Genomic DNA, 21,441 nt, shown 5'->3' on the forward strand with positions numbered 1-21,441 from the left:
GATAATAAATAAATTTTTTGAGGAATTTCATTGGCACTGTCGGAAAGAGGAGATCTTAAGCAATAAAAATATATGTGTCTCAATTTTTTCTAGTGTCGAATAATCTCAGTTATTGGCCGTTGAAAAGCAGTGTACCGGTAGTGGCGTTTTGGCCGTTTAAGGGTTAATTTTAATACAGTATGGAACCCGCTTTATGTTCGCAATACATTATAAAGATACATATATTTATCGCAATATAGATTATATTATGTTTTGGACTTTTCTGTTTACCGAATAAATTTCAAAGCGTGCAGATAATATATGATCAAATCACAGAAGTATTTGCCACTAAAGTATGTTGTTTTTAAAAGGAATAAGGCGACACGTGTCTTACGTGTTTTTTGCCAAACAAAAACAAGAACAAAAACTAACAAGTTTTACATGAAACGTTTTCCTTTGAATTCGGCAGTTATGAAATAATCAGTAATATCCATTTATTCGAACTTACATTATTTTTCCACAAAAACTTTGTTAAAACTGTTAACTGTTGTTAACTGTAAGTCCTTTTGGGTTTTTCATTACAACATACAATTTTATTCTTGGAAAACATTAATCTTTAAGGATTTTATACATATTTTCGCAAATAACTTGAAAAGAAACAATTTTGTTCTTTTTACTTTTTTCATATCTTCTTTCGTTTTTGGCAAAAAATGTGAATTTTCTTTTTTCAAGCAAACAAAAATTTCTCTTCTCAGTGGCGCGCTAGCACAGGACAGAATATCGTGGAATACACTCTTTACATTAAAACAAATGTAGAAAAAAATGATGGAATTTTGAATAAATTCACTTTACATATTTTCAGAAAAACGTTTTTATTAATTAAAATTTTTTTTTAATTTTTGTCTGAATTGGAAAAGGAAAATATTTTATTTTTAACATTTATATTGAGTTACATAGGAGGAAATTTGAGTTTTCATTTTTTTCTGAATTGGAAGAGACATTTTTTTATTTTTATGATTTTTATAGAACTAAAAGGGGTGAATTGCTTCTGAACATTTTTTAATGGCACCCATGTACCCGCGCGATGATCAGATTTTTTAATTCAAAATTCAACTGTTTCGTTGAAAATTGATCTTTCTTAGTTTAAAATTCAACTATTTTGATTGAAAAATCGTATTTTTTGGTAGACCTAATCATTTTTTTAAAGATTCAATTATTTGGTTACAAATTCATCTGTCTTGGCGAAAATTTAATATATTCGCTTGAAAAATTAAGAACTTGAATCGGTCTTAATTTATATATACTGCATTTTAGTATAAGAAGATATAATTAAAATTTATTAGATTTACTATTCAAAAGTATAGGCTTCAGAGACAAATTTAAGAAATGATTAATTATGTTGTTAGCATTATTTAATTGAATCACTGAAATCTGAAAAAAAAACATTTATAATAAACTTGTGAAATTGTATGCATATTCCCAGTCGATTATTTTTTTCAATCACAAAATATTTTAATGGCCCCGTACTATGAAAAATTATACCTGTAAAAAACCTGGAAATTTCGAGGTTTTTTCCCCAGGATTTGAATAGACGCCTTGTTATTGCAAATAAAAAAATTGCTTCTTGAAAATGTGTTTAAGATTTTGTTTTATTTTTCCTATTTTAGAAGTCGCGGAAGTAGAGGAAATACCAGTCTACGACATAGAGTCTGAAGACGAAGGTATTGAAATCGAATACATAAAAATCAATTCTTCACCCTCAAAATTCATTTTCGATAACACATTCGTCGAGGTATCGGAAATACCACAAAAATGGAAAGATAAGAGATCTCATTTATCACAAACAGATCCACTCGCAGAATCTGGTCTAGAAAAAAGGCAGGACGTAGAAGAAACTGTCGAAATATTAAACGACTCTTCCAGTCAACGTAAGGTAGGAAAAGGTTGGACACAGCTATCATCCTGTACCAACGCTTGTTATTTAACAATAACCGAAGATGAGCAGAAGAAACTTTTTCATTCCTACTGGTACGAACGAACATTCCACTCGAGATTCGATTATGTGAATGAAATGATAGAAATGATAGAGGAACCGTTAGGTGGCGATAATAGTAAATTATGCACCAAATATTTTCTTAAAACGAGCAAAGGTCGTCAAAGTCTTTGTAGACGATGTTTCTGTCACATTCTCGACGTTTCTCCCAGTTTCATGAAGACAGTTTTGGATAAAAAGTTGCTTGAAATGAAGCGTAAGTAACTTTCAACTTTTCAGAAATTTTACTAATGCATCATCTTCAACAAAAAAGTTGATAAAATCGATGTTTCTTTACGGAACACATCCTTCTGATGATTTATAAATAGTTCATATGCAAATTTTAAATCTTGGAGAGACTTTATCATACATTTTTTTTCTAATTTTTCCAGCTTAACATTAACAATTTTTTTAGTATAACGTTCGAAAGGAAGTTTAATAAAAATTAATTGAAATACTTCTTTAATAATAACTTCCCAGTCAACAAGTTTTTTTGTGGAATATACAGTTATTTTTTTTTTAAATTTAAATGCGCTCGGCATCAAAAAGTTTTGCCATTGAAAGTATTTAATAAAAATAAAATCAATCATCGCATTCTACAGCATTATAATTATATGATATTCAGGCATCGAACTCTTGAAACATTATTTTTAACTCAAAAAGAAGAATTTTCTACTAAGAAAAATTTTGCAGTCAATGAAAAAAACAAAAATTTAATCAAAAATGTTGATTTTACAAGCAAAAAAACATTAGCTTTCAACAGATCAGTTCTATTTTTAAACAAATTTTCCACCCCAAAAGAGGAATTATCAACCAAATAGTTTAATTTTAAATCAATCATATTAATTTTCTACCAGAAAAGAAGAATTTTCAACAAATTACATACATTTTTAATCAAATAGTTCAATCTTCAACAAAGAAGAATTTTTTGTAAAAAATACCAATTTTTTCAACAAATTACATAAATTTCCAACTAAATAGTTTGAGCAATGGATGTGATTTTAGTCTAAATTTTACCCGATTAATTTTTAGTTTATATTTTTCCCCTAAATTGTTTAAACTATATAGTTTAATTTTTAATCGAAAAAAGATTAATTTTAAACCAAAAATTGAGTATTAAATTTACATTGAGGAGAATTAATCAGCAATTTAACAAACGAATTTTCTACAATATAGTTTAATTTTGTACCAAATATTTTAATCTTCTATCAATTTTTTAATTTTTAAGCCAAAAAGGCAACTTTTCTACAAAACAGTTGTATTTGGAACCCGAGAATATAAATTTTCAACGAAAAAGTAAATTTACAACCAATCTGTTGATTTTTCATCAAAATAGTTCAATTTCCGGTTAAAAATTTACTTTTTAACCAAAAAAGAAAAATTTTTAACTAAAATTATAAATCTTCGACAAAGAAAAATGAACTTCGAAGAAAGTTCAGCTTTCAATCAAGAAGTCGAATTCATCGTAAAAATATGAATTTTCAACGAAAAATGTAATATTTTATATTTAAACAAAAAATAATTTAATTGCAAATAAAAGAATTTTCGAGTCGACATTACGAGTTTTATACAAAAAGAGTTGAAATTTCAACCCATAACGCATTTTTAACCAAAAAGTTTTAAACTTCTACAGAAAGAACTGAATTTTTAAACTAAAAAGATGAACTTTAAAAAAAAGTTGAGTTTTGAAAAAAAAAATTTTTATTAAAGAAAAAATGAACTTTCAACCAAAAATATATGGTTTTTGTTCATTTTTAATATTTGAAGGAAATTATAAACACTATCTGGACACGCTGATCGATTTTATTTTGATTAAATATTTTTAATGAAAAAACTTTATTCTGAAATTTAAGGAATCATACATTTTACACTAAATTTAATTACTATGCTGATCATGTATATAATACAACATGTAGAATATAATTTACTATTATGTCTACGAATTTCAAGATTTTAATCATTTTCTTTTATTATTTTTCAAAATTTCTTTCTGAAGTTTTTTTTACATTATCTGTATCATTCACGGTGCTCTCTTGTACTCTACTTTTTTTATCCTTTTTATTTGACCGTGCTGCTTTGCCTTCACGGTCATTTTTAACATTTGTAATTCATATTATTTATTCCGTTTATTATTTCTATTATTTTAAATACTTTTAAACCATGTTAAACCTTGTATAAAATTTCTTTCGTGATTTTGAATAAATGATTTGAATCCTCAACCAAAACGGTCTAATTTTCAAATCAAAAAGAGGAACTTTCAAAAAAAGAGTTGAGTTTTCAACCGAGAAAGATATTTTAGTCGAAAAAAATAATTCATTCAAAATGTTGAGTTTCAGAACAAAAAGATGAATATTTAACAATAAAGTTGTATTTACAACCCAACAGTATGCATTTTCTACCAAAATATTAAAATTGTCAAAAAAAAGGCGAGTTTTTAACAAACAAGTGAATGTTCAACTGAAAAAGAGAGTTTTCATAGCAAAAATAAAATAGCTACATCATCATTAAGAAATTGATTTTTAACAAAATAAAAAGGAATTTTCAACAAAATATTTACATTTTTATAGCAAAAAAGATTTTTTAACAAAAATAATGAATCTTCAACCAAAAAATTAATCTCATAGCAAATAGATAATTTTTTAAATGAAAATATAAATGTCCTACAAAAAAAAACTTTCAACAAAATAAATGAATTCTCAATAAAGTAGTTAAATTTTCAACCAACAGAATTGTACGTCTATCAAGAAATATAGATTTTTGGAAAAAATGTAATCTTATCGAAAATTCGAATTAAATTCAAATAGTCGAATTTAATTCTACCTTGGTGAATAGTTCATTTGGAAATACCTGGAAAATGTATTGGTTATGTTTTTTTTAATGGTAAAAAATATATTAAACGTACGGTGCCGAATTATGACGCATGCGGCGAGTCATATTTTATTAATGAGAAAAATAATGTAAAACTTTGTTGTTGCTATTCACCCCGGATTTTTTTTTATTTTGGTTATTTGCTTCAATTGCACATAACTTTTGCACAGTATATTTATTTATTTATATGGACAATAAAGTAGACATTTCGTGATGTATTGAGCCCAATATCAATTTGAGAATAAAATTATTAGGCCTTTGATGATTTTTTGTAAAAATAATTGTGACGATTCGCCCCGGTTGACAGTATTTCAAAAAGGGCTCGATAGTTCATTTTTATTTTTAGTATAAATCATTTCAAAATCATTAGAAAAAAATATTAACAACTAAGTCCTTTCTTTGTTGTAATATATTTTTCCTTTTTTTTAGAAATGCCGCCCGCATCCGAAAATGCGATTCTCGAATCTGAGAATACACGAATGGAATTATCAGACGTGGAAAGCAAAGATGATGTCGCAGATGTTGAGATGCCAGAACCAATAGAAGTTTCAGGCGACGAATTGCCAAAAGAAACTTTATCAGTTTCAAATGATGATTCTTTATTGTTTGAAACCATTCGGCAAAATTCAAAAATCAAGCCCGAACTACGAATCAAGGGTCCATCTTGCAACTTTCTCAGGGATATGAAAATTGGTCAAGGATGGAAACGACTCAGGCCTTGTCCAAGCGCCTGTAACTTGAGACTCACGGACGAGGATCAAAAAAATCTCTTTGACTGTTACTGGAAGGAAGCAACATTCCAATCCAGGTTCAAATTTTTAAATGAAATGCTTATAATAATACCAGTTGAAAATAGAGACACAGAAAACGCACGCACTGCTCGAATTAAACGATACAATACCAACTATTATCTCACTACATCACAAGGTTCTACCAAGGTCTGTAGGAGTTGTTTCAAAATCGCGCTCAACGAGTCTGATTATTTAATCGATTCAGTTTTGGAGAAAAAGTGGTGTGTCATGAAAACTATAAAAAAGTTGAGGGATGATGGTGTACAAGTGCGAGATGTAGATCCAAATGAGGAGGAGATGAAAAAAGTAAAAGAACACATCAAAAAATTCCCCCTCTGCGAGAGTAATCATTTTACTGACCACAGTTTTGAAAATTATCTACCAATGGGTTTGTCACTGAAAACCATGTACGAACTTTATCAAAGAGAGGTTTCAAATCCAGTTCCCATCAATTGGTACCAGACTGTATTGGTACAAACTGAACTCAAGTTTAAACCAATTTTTCTCGGGAAATGTGAGCAGTGTGAAATTACTTCACAAAAATTTAGAACGTCAACCGATCCCGAAGAGAAAAGTAGGTTAAACTGTCTCTTAACTTCTCATCTTGTTGATGCTCGCGAGGGTCAGGACTCGAAAACTCTAGATGAAAACTTGGCAAAGCATTCAAAGAATACCCTCTTGGTTTGCTCATTTGCTTTCCAAATGACTTTACCAACTCCATTTTTAAAAGAACCAACTGCCTATTATAGACAGCCCTTGTGGACCTACAACTTGACAATCCAGCAGCAGGGCATCGGCAAGAGTACGCGGAGGATTCCTAAATTTTACATGTGGCACGAGGGTGATGGAAAGAAGACTGCAAACGAAATTGCCTCCTGCCTGTATCAGTATCTTTTGGAATTACCTCGTTGTGTCAAGTCTGTTATTTTTTATTCCACTTCCGACAATAGGGACAATAGAAGCAAATCAATTTCAAAGATGTTTTTACACTTCCTTGAAAATCACAAAACACTTAAGACAGTAGACCACAAGTTTTTAATTCGCGGACATTTTCAAATCCAGAATAATCTGCAAAATGGTTGGGACCAGGCGATTATTAAAGAACACCGCGGCAAAATCCAAGAGCCAAAGAATTGGTACGATGCTTTTTCGAAACCTTTCAAGCCCAATAACGAACCTAAAGTCATAGTGATGACTCGTGAAAAGTTTTACGATTATGAGAGATTGTATAAAGATCAAGATGATTCTTTTATTGACGAGAAAGTCAAGTGGGTGCGGTACACCGAAGGGTTCGTTCGTTATAAGAATAGTTGGGCGGAGAAGGATCGATTTCAAGTTTTGAATTGCTTGAGCCAATCGCAGCTGTGTGAACTCGACAAAACGAATCTCAGCAATCTCGAGAATTTTTATATAACTGAGGAAAAAAAGAAGGGACTTTTGGAACTGTTGCTTTTTATGAGTCCCAAAGTAAAAAGTTTTTACGAAGGATTGCCTGTTCAAGTGTCCGTTTGTCCGAATCTTGGTTTGGCTGAAGAAACCGTATTATTAAAAAGGAAATTGGAACAAGTTGAGGAAACTGCCCCAACACAAGAAGATGTTATCAGTAACGAAGGTGAGAAACACCCTAAACAGAAGAAAATTCCGGATGAAATTGATTCTACAGAATTTGAAATAGTTTCTATTTTGAAGCAGGCAAAACCAGTGAAAGTAGAATATGAATTTTCTAAGAGTAATAGTAAAACTGAAGCAGTCTGTAAGTTGCCTGCTGGATTACCATTCTGTAACAAAGAATGTTGCTTGAGTATAACAGAAGATGATCAGAAACGCATTTTCAACAATTACTGGCACCATGGAACGTTTGAATCAAGAATTGATTTTGTATGTAATCTCATTAAAATTTCCAGGAACAAACCCGAAAAAGCGAAAAGAAAACGATTCAGTGCAAAATTTCATCTTGATACAGAAGGAGGTCGGAAAGTTGTGTGCAAGCCCTGTTTCCGTCATGTCCTCGATATCTCAGACAGTTTTATTGGAATAGTTTTAGAAAAAAAATGGGAGCAAATCAACAATGAAAAGGAGCCGTCAAAGAGTTTAGTGGATTCGCAAATACCAGAGATTAAATTAAGGAAAAATACAGAAGAGGCAAAAAGCAATCATCCTACTGTTGAGAAAATCCGAGAATTAGAAGATCACATCAAGAAATTTCCACTGTGCGCAAATCAGCACTTTATCCATCCTGCTTCCGAGAAATATTTGCCAATAGGATTAACTTTAACAATTCAAATCATGTACGATATTTATAGAAATGAAGTTCTTAATCCACTTGGTATTGGCAAGTACCAGGAGATTTTGTATAAAACTGATCTAAAATTCCAACCCAGGTTTCTTGGCAAGTGTGAAAGGTGTGAAAGATCATCAGAAATGATGCCTTTTATGGTTCCTAAAATAAAAAATGTCTACGAAGGTTTCTCTGTTGACGAGTCTCTTTTAAGCAAAGCTGCTAATTCGAATGGTATTGCGGATCAAGAAAATAGTCATGTTAATAGTATCCCACCTGTGCAAACTTGTATTCTAAAAGAAGAATTAATTATTGAAAGCGATGACCTGCAAGTAAGGGACGAATGTAAAAAGTTATTTAGGAAAACCTGTTGATGTTGATTAATCTAGGGTAAAAAATTTAGGCCAAAAACAAAGTATCGAAATAAATTTTCTGAGACAAGGATAATACAGCGTCTTGAAATATTTAAAACCATCTTGAAATAAAACAATACCCCGCCTTGTTTTATTTCTCCTTTTTATCAAAAATCTTTTGTTGCTCATTTATGCATGATCCTGCAAAAGTCCTTAATTTGAAAAGTCCATAAAATCGAACATTTTAATAATTGATACATTTTTTTAATTTAACTACATATTTGATATAAAAAATACCAAAGTGTTTACATTTGTTTAGACATTCCATTCAACAACACAATTTATGCACACATAAAATTATTATACATACTATATTTGAATAGCTTTTAAAAATGGACCAACTTCTACAGCATGGCCAAATGACTGTGAGTTTTTTATGACCGAGAAAATCAGAAATTTATTTTTTAACTGGGAATTTTGCAAATTTTAAAAATAAAAGTCTCAATCCCTTTAAACATCTCTAATTTCATAGAACATGATATAATGCAATTTAAAATAAATTCCATTTAAACTTATTTTTAATATAAGTTCAATTATCATCTTTTTCAATTATGAAATTCAAAATTTAACAAATCCTAATTCTAAAATCTTTTGCTATAACAATTTTACATTTTAGATCGTTTTTTTAAGCGTACATTTTCAATTTAAAGCATTATAAAATTTGTGCAAGAAATTATTGAATATATATTAATTAGTTATTTAGAAAATTAAAGTGTAGTTTGACTATTAAAAATTGAATCATAATTCATTTTACAAGACTATTCTAAATCTGTTGAAAATTAAACAATTTACGTATTTTCACGTTAAAAATTGTACTGCTTTTATTAGAAAGATTTAGTACAGGCATACAGATGTAAACGTCCGAATGAAACTTTATACAATTTTTAATATAACTTTAAAATCATAAACACCTAATTAAAACTCTTTTATTCAATTCAAAATATTCCATTTTAAATATTTGAATTTGAAATTCTATCATATTTACAGGGTGACCGCTGGAACGGGAAATCGTGAAAAACCGGAGAATGACACTGGATTTATTTTTTGACCGGGAATTTACAAATTTTTAGAAAAAATCTCTAAGTTTGATTTTAAAAGTTTTTAAAATAATTAGTTGAATTTTCATCTTTTTTCATTATGATACTCAGTTTACAAAGCATAATTCGCAAATTTTGCACTTACAAATTTTCCATTTTGGGTGAAAAATTAAAAATTAGTAGCATTTCTAAAATTGAACTCTACATGAAGGATTAATGAGTGAATAATGATTGCTTTTACAAAAATATTCGGAATCAATGCAAACTATAAGAATTTTTAGATTCTAACCTTAAAAATTAAACTGTTTTAATTAGAAAGTCTTATTATTTTAACAAATGGAAATACCGGATTGAAACTTTATAAACTATTTTCAATTTTTAAATAACTTAAAAATAATATAGTCATAATTAAAGGTTTTTATTCAATTTAAAATATTGTTCTTTTTCTAATTTTGAAAATTCATAAATTAAGCAAAATAACAATTGCTTAATATTTAGAAATATTTGATTGTTCCTGTAAAATGAGTAATTACTAATCAAATATTCAAAACTAAACTGAAAACTAAACCTTGAACGTTACAATTTCAATTCATCTATTTGATTACATTTAATTTACAAGTTAAATTGTTGAATTTCAATGTATAATAAATATTGCCCACAGCCTAATTTAAAACAAAATATAGATTTTTGCAGATTTCGAATAAAAAATTGAGAAGCTTTTTGAGAATTAGGAAAAGGCTTCAAAAAAATAAAACAACATTTTCTCAAGATTCATATGAAAATTGAAAAGCACTCTTTTATTTTGAAACATTAATTTTAAGAGCATATTTAAAGATTTCAAAAATTGTCAAAAATGAATCTGAAAGATTTTAAGTAAATATTTTTAATTTTTCAGGATTTAAAAAAGAATTTAAATCATTTTAAAAGATGTTTAAAAAATCTGAAAAACTTCAAAAATAATTTGAAATTTTAATAAATGTAAAAAACATGTTCGCATTTTTTCAATTTCATTGACCGTGAAAAATATTTGTGAACCGGGAAATGACGGGGAATTTTTTTATGTGCTTAATCCGACCACCCTGATTTATCAATATTTGACTTTATTTAAAATGAGTAATTAGAAATCAAATATTTAAAGCTAAACAATTTGAAATAGAAAGCCTTTTGAATCCGTAAAAATTTACAGTACTAATTGTGCTATTGACAAAATGTTTAATTTCTAAGTAAAAGTCCTGACTTTCAATTTATAAATAATAATTGAAAAAAGTTTTTTATTGCAAATAATTTTTTTTGCTTTTTTATAATTATTAAAGTTTAGGGCCAGACTCGCCTTTCTTAGTGCTTCTTATTTATTATCCTAAATTTTCAACTCGTCGTGGCGCTTCGTTTGAAAATAAGTTGGGAAATAAGAAAGGTGGCGACAAGGTAAGAATCTCGTCACGTGACCCACTCGTCACATGGCCTTAAAGAATTTTAATTGTGAATAAAAATATTTCTAAAAAATCGGAATGAAATGTAGAATATAAAAATTACGAAATAAAACTTTGAAGCATTTTTAGGATTTTTTAGAAGTTTTAAGATATTGGAAAAAATTCTTAAGATTCCTGGGAAATTTTGTATGTTTTTTTGTTCAAACAAAATTCATTTTAACAGTATATTTCCAACATTGTCGAAACAGAATTTGCAAAATTGTAAAGCAATTTTATTCATCTTTCGGAATTTAAAAGAAGCTGGGAAAAATTCAAATGATTTAAAAAGATATTTATAAACTTTGAAATAATTTAACATTTCCAAAAATTTCCAAAATTATTTCAAAATAGAATTCAGAACATTTTAAGGCAATTTTTTAATTTTTCAGCATTTTTTTTAAATGTTGGGAAAAATTGAAGTAATTTTGAAAGATATTTAAAAGCTCTGAAATAATTTAAAATTTGAAAATATTTCAAATCTTCTCTAAAAAAATGAAGATTTCTGAAGATTTTGAGCCAAAATGTTGAAGGTTTTTAAGGATATTGAAAGGTTGTAAAATACTTGAAGAATTTTCTCAATATCTCCAGAAAAATTAGAAATGATTCTTTATTTAGAAAAATTAATTTTAAGAGAATATTTCAAAATATTTTAAAGATTTTAAGATGATTTTTTAATTTTTTTCAAATTCTTAAAGAAATTGTAAGAAAAATTCAAATAATTTTAAAAGATATTTAAAAGTTCTGAAATGATATAAAACTTGAAAAGATTTCCAAAATTAGATCAAAACAGAATTAAGCAGATTTTACAGCAATTTAAAAAAAAATGCAGGAAAAATCTCAATCATTTTAAAAGGCATTTATAATTTAACATTTGAAGATTTAAAAAAAATTAAACAAAATGTAGACTTTTGAAATTTCCGTAATAAAATTTTGAAGATTTGTAAGGACTTTGAGACGTTTCAAGATATTCGGAAAAAGGTTCTTGAAATTTCTGGGAAAATTTAAAATGATTTTTTATTTCAAAAAATTAATTAAAAAAGAATATTTTTTTAAAAATTCAAAAATTGTCAAAAACGGAGGAGATGAAATAGGGTCGACGGGAAATGGTTAGGGCTTTACTGTATATTTAAAAGCTCTGAGATAGTTTACAATTTTAAAATATTTCAACATATTATGTGTTTAAAACAAAGGGCAGATTTTTTAAGAATTCGAGATAAAATTTTGAAGCTTTTTGAGTTTTTTGCGAGGCTTAAAGATGTTTTAAAAAATTTCTCAAAATTCCTGCGAAAACTTAAAATGATTTTTTGTTTTTAGGAATTAATTTTTAAGAGAATATTTAAAATGACAACGAAAACTTAATGTGTAAATAAAAATTAAATGTTTGGTTAAAAAAATGTAATAGTTCAATTTTTAATTCTTCCAACTTGAAATTGTTTAAAGTGATGTAATTTTGCACATTTAGAAATTTATTGAGTCATTTTTTAATTTAGAGCATTGAAAATTATAGATAAACAATAAAAAAACTCTTATTCATAACGTTAATTAAATTATTGCAATAAAAACTATATTTCAATCAAATTTTTTTCATCTATAAATTTTCTAATTCGGTAATATTACAAACTATCGCGAATTTGGGAAAACTGAAAAATCCCAAAAAATAAAATTCTCGAACAGTTTATATAATATTACCGAAATGGAAAATATCCGACATTAAATTACAGAATTAGAAAATTCCCGAATTTAAATAATTAACCATTTTTTATACATATCGTTTATTTAATAAAAATACATTAATAAAATATTTTATTAAGAAATGTGTAATTGTTTATATACGGGAATTTTCAAATTCGGTTATATCACAATAATTATTATAAACTGTCCGGGAATTTTCCAATGCGGAAATTTTATTATTGAGAAATGTTCCAATTCAAGAATTTTATATACATGAATTTTCCAATACTGGAATTTATTTAATGTCGGGAATTTTATTTTGCCGGATTTTACAGTCCCGTTTTGATTTCTTTAAATAAAACAATTTCCTTTTTATTTTCAATAACTGTACAATTTTTCAGAATCGGCAAATAAGCGACAATTTTTTTCCTAGATTAAAATGGCCACCATTCATAAATATTATTTTAATCAATAAAATTTTATTTTCAAACAATGTTTGGATTTCAGAATCTCGTCTTGTTGGATAACGGTGGTTGACAGCTGGTGTATGGGAGTACTTTGGTACTTACTACCGTGGCGAGTGCTTCTCTGGACTGGCAAGAGGCTAGTGATGGGATATCGATATCGAAAATATCGATATTCAGAGTCCGATATATCGATATTTACAAACCGATATATCAAAGACAATATCGATATTTTGTCATAATTTCGATATCGACATCTCATCACTATTTTTTCACTTGACAGAATGCGCTTTTTAGTTAAATAATGTGTGAAAAAAAAATGAAGACAAATAAACGTAAGTTGACATTATATTTTTCATTAATTATTTATCTTTGTAAATTTTCCAATCTGTATTATGCGAATATTTGTAAGTACAGTGAAACACTTCAATAGTCCTCCCTTCTATAGCCATTCCGAGAATTTAAACCGCGCCGTAGGTAGGTATAACAGGAACTGCGCGGGGCCGCGGGGTCTGCGGTTGTCACTCAAGCGAGCAGCCAGGCGTGAACAAACAAAAGCGGAGCGGGCTACAATGGATTAGGTCACACTAACCGTCAGCCCCAAAATCGGTGCTATAAAAGAGTTTCACTGTAATAGAAGTCTCAGTGAGCACGGGCTCAATTAACTTCAAACGCTTACAAATCCAATATAAGTTTCGGCTTAAAATCTTACAAATCTAAAGTGTTTCATATTGCACTCAATATGGTATTAAAATTAATTTTACTTGTAAGAATGTTGTCCATTACTATCCTATTTTCGTGATACATATCTCTCTGCCTTGAGTGTTTATACAGTTACTGGGCTACGTTATTTTTGGGGTGGGGGTGGGGGGATTGCCCAAAGGTGTTAACTTAGTTTATGGACAACCCCTTACATACAATATTCTTTTTTCATAAGAAAACAGTAATTACATTCTAAATTAATTACTTCCACACAGTTACTGCTGTCTGACTCAGGAGACTTATTTAAAATATAGTTACTGTATTTATTAAAAAACAAGAGTTTTACTTGTTTAGATTTATTATCTTACAACCATTAAAACCAATTTATTTTGTTTAATTAGGCTAATAAACACTCGCAGAAATCAACAAAAGGTATGGAATTTAAAACCAAAGCAACAAATTCCCAAGGTTGTGTTGCAGAAGTCAACAAATAATAATGTAACACTTGGCAATGGATATTAAATGTAAGTCCTTTATTGTTTAAACAAAACATTTTGGTACAAGGTTATAAAAAATTATACGTTTGTTTTTGTACAAACTTACCATCTGTTGCAGATTTGAGGACAAGAATGATCATACAAAAATTATTATATTAAACTATTTGGTTACTTTAATACATTTGTTTTAATAATAATGTTTTTATGTTCGTTATAGATAGATAAACGTTTTTTTTCGGCCTCCTCGCCTTAAAAAATTGACTTGCTTACGCTTCCATTTTTTTACAGAATTTTCTTACAACTACGTCTTACAAGTACTATGCCTCGCATTACCAGCCTCTGTCTCCGCGGCTAACACCTTACACTTAACTACTATTTACAATATTTACATTTTTCTTACATCTACTTCCTCTCCTATATACAATCTTTCCTTCTCCATTCCTCTTCCTCCTTCCTTCTCTTCTTCTCTATCTTACCCAACACCCCCTTCACCCACGCTACTGCCCTTTTGTCACCCCTTTCATGCAATATTACCTCCATATCGAAAATATCGATATTATCGATATTTTTTATCCGATATATCGATTTTTTCGATATTTAGTTTCCGATATATCGATATTTAAAATATCGATAATTTTTTTTCGATATCCCATCACTACAAGAGGCATATGTGTTTATGGGATATGGTGTTGGTGCTTGGTGGCGCTGACGCTGGGCTGGAGAATGGAATGAACGATCATGGAATGAACATCGACGATGTGAATAGATGGGAATGCATCATAAAATGACTGTAATGTGACGTTTGTAGTAAAATCGTACAAGTTTATGGGACTTCCGAAAATATGATTTGATGACACAATTCGAAATGGATTTCACAGTAAAAGATGAGTTTCCATCACAATCGTCTTCCTCTTCATTTGATCTTGTACAAGGTAATTTTTATAATTTGAATACACAATTGTTGTTTATTTAAGGTTAGATCACACTTTGTGTACGGTATTTGTTATTTTTAGTTTTCACAGTAGAGCTTCTCGAAAAAAATGAAGGTCTTCAGCAGTAGTTTTAATAGTGAATATAGGGATGAATATTTTCTGTTGGGATTCAAAAACACTCGTGTAAAGTTTGATTAAAAACAAAAATCAGGGTGGCCACATGTCAGAGAAATGTCAGGGAAAATAAAATTTGTCAGGGAAATGAAGCAGCTGTCAGGGAAAATAGAAATTTATATATTTTCATAATATTTGGAAGCACTTCCTAATATCAATATAAATATTTTTTCAATGTACATTCTTTAAAAATATAATTCGATTTTTAGTTTTTTATTTGTAGCTATTTCTTAATTACAGTTTGGATACAGATCCTTTAGTTAATTAATCAGGTCAGAAGACTCTGCGGCTTTACAATGGGTTATGTATCGCTTTTGTAAAATCAAACCTTATCTAAAAAAAGTTACCCCCTGTAATGAAAAAAAGTATTTAAAAAATGACTAGGCTAGATTTTTTTTCTATTTTTTCGCTTTCCAATGTGATATAAACACTTTTTTAAAATCAATCCTTATTTTAAAAAGCAACCCCCTGTGCTACAAAAATGTATTTAAAAAAAGGAAACTATCTGAATGAAAAATACTTATAAAATATTAACACGGTATTTTTAAAGCATAACTTAGGAGCAAAATTATGACTGATGCAGACTGATGCCAAAAATCGTATACATTAAATGCTGGGATTTTTGTGCTCCTGATTTTTGTGTTCTTTCTTTATTTTCCAATGCCATATAAATCGCTTTTGTAAAATCAACCTTTCTATAAAAAAGAGGCACCCTGTAATGAAAACACGTATTGAACAAAATCGATATCTACATAGATGGAACTTACTTATAAAATAGTAACATGGTATTTTTAATCATAATTATTTGTCATGAAAATTATTTTTCAGTCTAGTTTGTGTTAATTTTTTCATATAGTTATTAAAACTATTTTTAAAGATAAGTTGAAATCATTTAAAAATGCTAAAAACCACTTTTGTGAATAGGGATGCTGGGGATCTACATGTTGTTTTAAAATACATTTTGGCTTTTATCTGTGCTTTATCTTTGATCTTTCATCTATGAGAACCATTTGCCCAAATCACATCCCGTTCTGTACAAAATTGTCATATAATTCCAATAAAATTAAGATTAACTTCACGATAAGGGCAGTTTTTTGAGGTTAATAAAACTTGATCATTTAGAGCACTGAGTCGATAAAAAAATCAAGTGAACGATCTACTGGATAACGTTGAACTTGTATGGGTTTCCCTAATGCAGTTATTCAGAAATGTACATAGTGTACCACTAATCAAATTCAGACGATTTTGCGATAAGGGTAGTTTTATGGGGATACTAAACCTTGATTCCTTACAAACTTGAGCCGATAAAAAAATCATGTGGCCGATCTACCTGGATAAGGTCGAATTTATATGGGTTTCACTAATGTAGGTGTCCAAAAAGGTACATATTCTACTACCAATTAAATTCAAACCAATTTTGCGACAAGGGTATTTTTTGGAGGGATGCTAGAATTTCATACCTGAGAGCATTGGGTCTTTCGAAAACCCAAGTAACTAATATACCTGGATATGTTCGAAATTTAAGAAGTTTTGATAGTAGCAGAGTCGAAAAGATTCTCAAAGACCTTCTCATCAAACTAAGTCATATTTCACGTCCATGTAAAGCACATTTTTCTGGTTTGTTTCACTATTTTGCTTAGCACATTATTGAAACCTTATTCGCTTTTGTAATACTTTCCTGTCAGGGAAGTTCGTATTGATGGCAGAGAAAAGTCAGGGAAATTGAAATATTCACTCTTGTGGCCACCCTGAAAATTCTTTCGTATTTAGTGAGAATAAACTATAAAAACGACACACTTTTTTAATAAAGACCAAACCATTTTTTATGAGATTCAAGTTAGGGAGTGTTCGCATATTATGTAACTTGAAAAAGAGGGGGGGTCGTGTTTCGTTACGACCTTCTATGGGGGGGGGGGGGCAGTATTTTGGCCCGATTACATAAAATTAGTAATTTATGAATTTTCTGCACCATCAATTTTGTATATAAAAGTTTCTAAATCAATAATGTTACGTTATCATGAAAATTCATTTATAAATGTTTATAAAAATTATTGATAGAAGAAAATATGTAAATTGCCAATTATTGTTTAATAATGGAAAATAATTCTTTTCTGAACATTTTGCTACCACACTATAATATATAAACTTTCTTACATTTTCAAAGAGATGAGGAAAACTAAATTATGGACAAAAACTTATTCTTAAGAATTCTTAAAAAAATGTGAAGGTTTTTAATAATTATGAAAGATATGAAACGTTTTTTTTTTAAGATTTCTGGAAAAATTTGTATTTTAAAAGAATAATTTTACGTTTTGAAGATTTCAAAATATGTAGAAAAATAATATGGAAGACTGAGACAATTTTTTCAATTTTTCAGGATTTAAACATTTTCTAGGTAAACTGAAGTTTACAGGCTGTCAATAGAATTACAAAAATGTTCTTAAGATTTATGGGAACATTTTTTATGCAATATTTTGTAATGAGTTTTAAGAGACAATTGAAAAAAATTACAAATTTCTTAAAATTATTTCCTCAAATTTTTAAAAAGAGTGTACAAATTTTATATATATTTTTTGAAAAATTAATTTTAAGACATTTAAAAAGATTTCAAAACATTTCAAGAATTTTGAGGCACAATCTGAAATATTTTCAAGGCAATCGTCTTAATTTTGCAGAATTTAAAAGAAAATCAGGAAAAATTTGAATAATTGTTAAAAATTAGAAGATTTAGAAGGCCTGATAAGGCTAGAAAAAAAATTCTCATTATTCGTGTGCAAATTTTTTAATGATTCTATATTTTGCAAAATGAATTTTAAGAGAAATGTAAAAAAAGGTTTTTAAAAATATCAAAGGATTTCATAAAATTTCAAAGAAGACTGTAAAAGATTTAAAAGCATAATGTTTCAATTTGGTAAGATTAATAAATAAAATAATGAAGTCGAGTAAATTCAAGATATATTTAGAAGAATGGAAGAGATTCAAATAGAATTTTAAACCTATTTTTTTTTTTAAATTTACATTTTTAAAGATTTCAACGATAAAAATGTAGAAGCTTTAAAACAATTTCGAAAGGTTTTAAAAAAATAAACAAATTTTCATATTATTCATAAGAAAAATTATAAAATTATAAGTGAATTTTTTTACGTTTTGAATGATTTGTCAAAATTTTAAGAAAATATCGAGTCAGATACAAATATTTTTAAGAGTTTAAGGGGTTTTAAATAGATTAGAAATATTTAAAAACCTGGAAACATTTTCGAAAATTTATCAAATATTTGATTTCTTTTGAACTTCTGACTGTCCTAAATATCTTTTAAAAAGCCTCGAATTTTTTGTAATATTTTGTAAAATCCTATCAAATAAAAATCTTTAAAGTTTTCTAGGTTCTTTTTTGACACATCTGAAATATTCAAAAATCTTTTTTAATTTTCTCAAAAATCTTATGAATATTATATTTATATAAATTTAAAAACAAACTGATGATACTTATTTTCTTGTTCTCAAGTCTCAGAATTTAATTTCAGCTCGAATCTAAGTGTTAAAAAACTTCAGAAAAAATGAACAGTTATTTAAATTTTTTATATTTTATTAATAATAATATAATTTTTGTATTCTCCTTGGTATTGCAAAAAAGTTTTTATCTGGTGAATTTAAATTAGTATATTGTTTTGTTTATTTCTAGGCAATACTTCACCTTAAAAAAAACTTTTAATTTTGAAAACATCTTTTATGTTTTGCAACATAATACTAAAAATGTTACCTACATTGAAAATAATGATACGTAATATGTGATGGCTCCCTTACCAGAAAAAATAGTTCAGAATAATCGAATTTATTATATTTTTATACTCTATGAAGTTAAAATGTCTTCCAGTCTATTTAAGTTTCTACTTGTATAGTGAGGAATTTATTTAGATTCTTTTACTGTGTTTCTCAATACACAAACATAAATTTAGGTACAATATAAAACAAGGTACAATATAAGCAACTTTTTTAATTGTGCTTGTACCAAAAACGCGGGTCGATTTGAAATCAATAAATGCTATGAATAATAACACAGATGAATCAACCCAACTCTCAGTTGAGTAACTCACGGTTTAGTAATTCCTAGAACTGCTAATCCACGCAGTTCCTCAGCTCAAGGGACAACAGACTGTTCCGACTCTCGCCTCGGAAGGGCTGCAGCGCGCGAGTACTCAGTCAAGTATATTGCGCAAGATTATGCATTCTGATTGAAAACTGTTCAGGCGGCTCTGACTGTCTACGTTTCGATTTCCTCGATGTAGTGTTTTTGAAGTGTTTATCAAGTTTTTTTGCGGACGTACCTTCAAAAAAATGGAGATCGAGGTAAAAGGTAAGGTCAAATTTTAAACGAGTTGATTATTTAATAGAATAGTTTTGGAAAAATAAAAACGATTTATGAAAGACATCTATGGTGAAAATTCAGATTTTTCCAAGTCAGAAAAAGAAATAAGTTTCGTGCCATGTAAATTACAAATTAAGGGAGCGTTCACATATAACGTAACTTTATTTTTGGCCTTTGAATAAAAAAAAGGTTTTTTAAGATGAACTATTGCCTAGAAATGAATCAAACAAAATTTAAATAACACATAAAACTTCCAAATAGCTATTTATTTTTTAAAAGTTTTTGGACACTGAAGTTCGAGTTGAAATTAAATTCTGAATATTGAGAACAAGGAAATAAGTATTCTAATTTTGTTTTAAGTTTATACAAATATAATTTTTATAAGATTTTGGAGAGAATTAAAAGAAGATGTTTGATTTTTCTGATGTGTCAAAAAAGAAAATAAAAGGTTGTAAACAAATTTTCTTTTTTTTTTTTATAAGATTTGAGAAAATATTAGGAAAAATTCGAGTCTTTATAAAAGATGCTTAGAACATTTAGAAGTGTGAATGAAATCAAGAAATATTTGATAAATTTTCGGAAATGTTTCCAGGTTTTTAAATATTCATAATCTATTTAAAACCTCTTAAATTCTTAAAAATATTTTTATCTGACTCAACTTTTTCTTAAAATTTTGAAAAAAATCATTTAAAATGTAAAAAATTGCTTTATAGTTTTTTAAATTTTCCCAGGAATTTTGAGAAAATTTATTTATTCTTTCGAAAAATTTTTTAAACTCCTGAAGTGTATGTTTGAAATCTTTAAAAATATGCATTTCTAGAAATTTTTGAAGTTTAAAATTCTTTTGGAATCTCTTCAATTATGCAGCATATTTTTTTAGGACATCGTTTGATATGTTTGAAAACCTTTTTTAATTTTCTCTTCAAAAACATTTTTCAAAATGAAAAATAATTAAAACATGTTACATGAATATTAAGAAAATTCTTTTTTTAAATTTGGAGACCCTCTAAACCTTCTAATCTATGAAAATTATTCAAATTTTTCATGATTTTTTTTAATTTTGCAAAATGAAAAAAATTGTGAAACCCTATCTTATCTTTACAAGTTTGTTTTACTCAATTTGTTCTACTATTATGTAATGTGGCAACTGGCAATGCAAAATTAAACAAAAAAAGCTTGTCACACTTTTCTTTAATTTTAGGAAATAATTAAGAATGTTTTGTAATTTTTTTTTCAATTTTTTTTGTTGGAATTCATTGCAAAACAATCACCTAAAATTTTCCGAAGAATATTAAGAACAAGTTTTTATCCTCCTGACACCCTTCAAAATTCAATTTACCTAAAACAATTTTAAATACTGAAAAATTAAAAAATTATGTCAAAATCTTCTATATTCTTCTTCCACGCATTTTGAATTCTGCAGAACTTCAAACTATTCTTTTAAAATAAAACCTAAACCAATAAAAATATTCCGAAAAAATTTAAAGAAAAACATTTAATCCGCTCAAATCTTTCGTAATTATTAAATCGCTAAACTAAAGCTAAACAATAATTTACAATTTATATTTTCTCTTATGGCAATAACGTTTACAAAGATTTATAAATCGATTATATGATGAAGTAAAATTCGTTATTTAGAAATTTTTATATGCAAAGCTGATGGTGCAGAAAATTCATAAATTAGAAATTTTACCTAATCGAGTCGAAATACCCCCCCCCCCCTACATAACAGACTGTAAGAAACACGACCCTTCTCCCTTTTTTTAAT

The 21,441-nt window shown here is 28.0% G+C and overlaps 2 protein-coding genes across 3 annotated transcripts in view; both read left to right on the forward strand.

Annotated features, from left to right (window-relative positions):
* LOC117179748 (protein kinase C) overlaps positions 1–8,395 on the forward strand; it is a 70,866-nt gene extending 62,471 nt beyond the window's left edge. The window contains exons 2-3 of the mRNA XM_033371817.1: positions 1,647–2,228; positions 5,309–8,395. Coding sequence (XP_033227708.1) covers positions 1,647–2,228; positions 5,309–8,322 — 3,596 coding nt within the window. The 3' untranslated portion in view covers positions 8,323–8,395. The remainder of the gene's footprint in view (positions 1–1,646; positions 2,229–5,308) is intronic.
* Positions 8,396–14,877: 6,482 nt separating this feature from the next.
* LOC117179667 overlaps positions 14,878–21,441 on the forward strand; it is a 37,623-nt gene continuing 31,059 nt past the window's right edge. For both annotated transcript variants that reach the window (XM_033371685.1, XM_033371686.1), the window contains exon 1: positions 14,878–15,133. In XM_033371685.1, the coding sequence (XP_033227576.1) occupies positions 15,052–15,133 (82 nt within the window). In that variant the 5' untranslated portion in view covers positions 14,878–15,051. The remainder of the gene's footprint in view (positions 15,134–21,441) is intronic.

Source organism: Belonocnema kinseyi, chromosome 9, assembly GCF_010883055.1.
Source record: "Belonocnema kinseyi isolate 2016_QV_RU_SX_M_011 chromosome 9, B_treatae_v1, whole genome shotgun sequence".
Lineage (NCBI taxonomy): Eukaryota > Metazoa > Arthropoda > Insecta > Hymenoptera > Cynipidae > Belonocnema > Belonocnema kinseyi.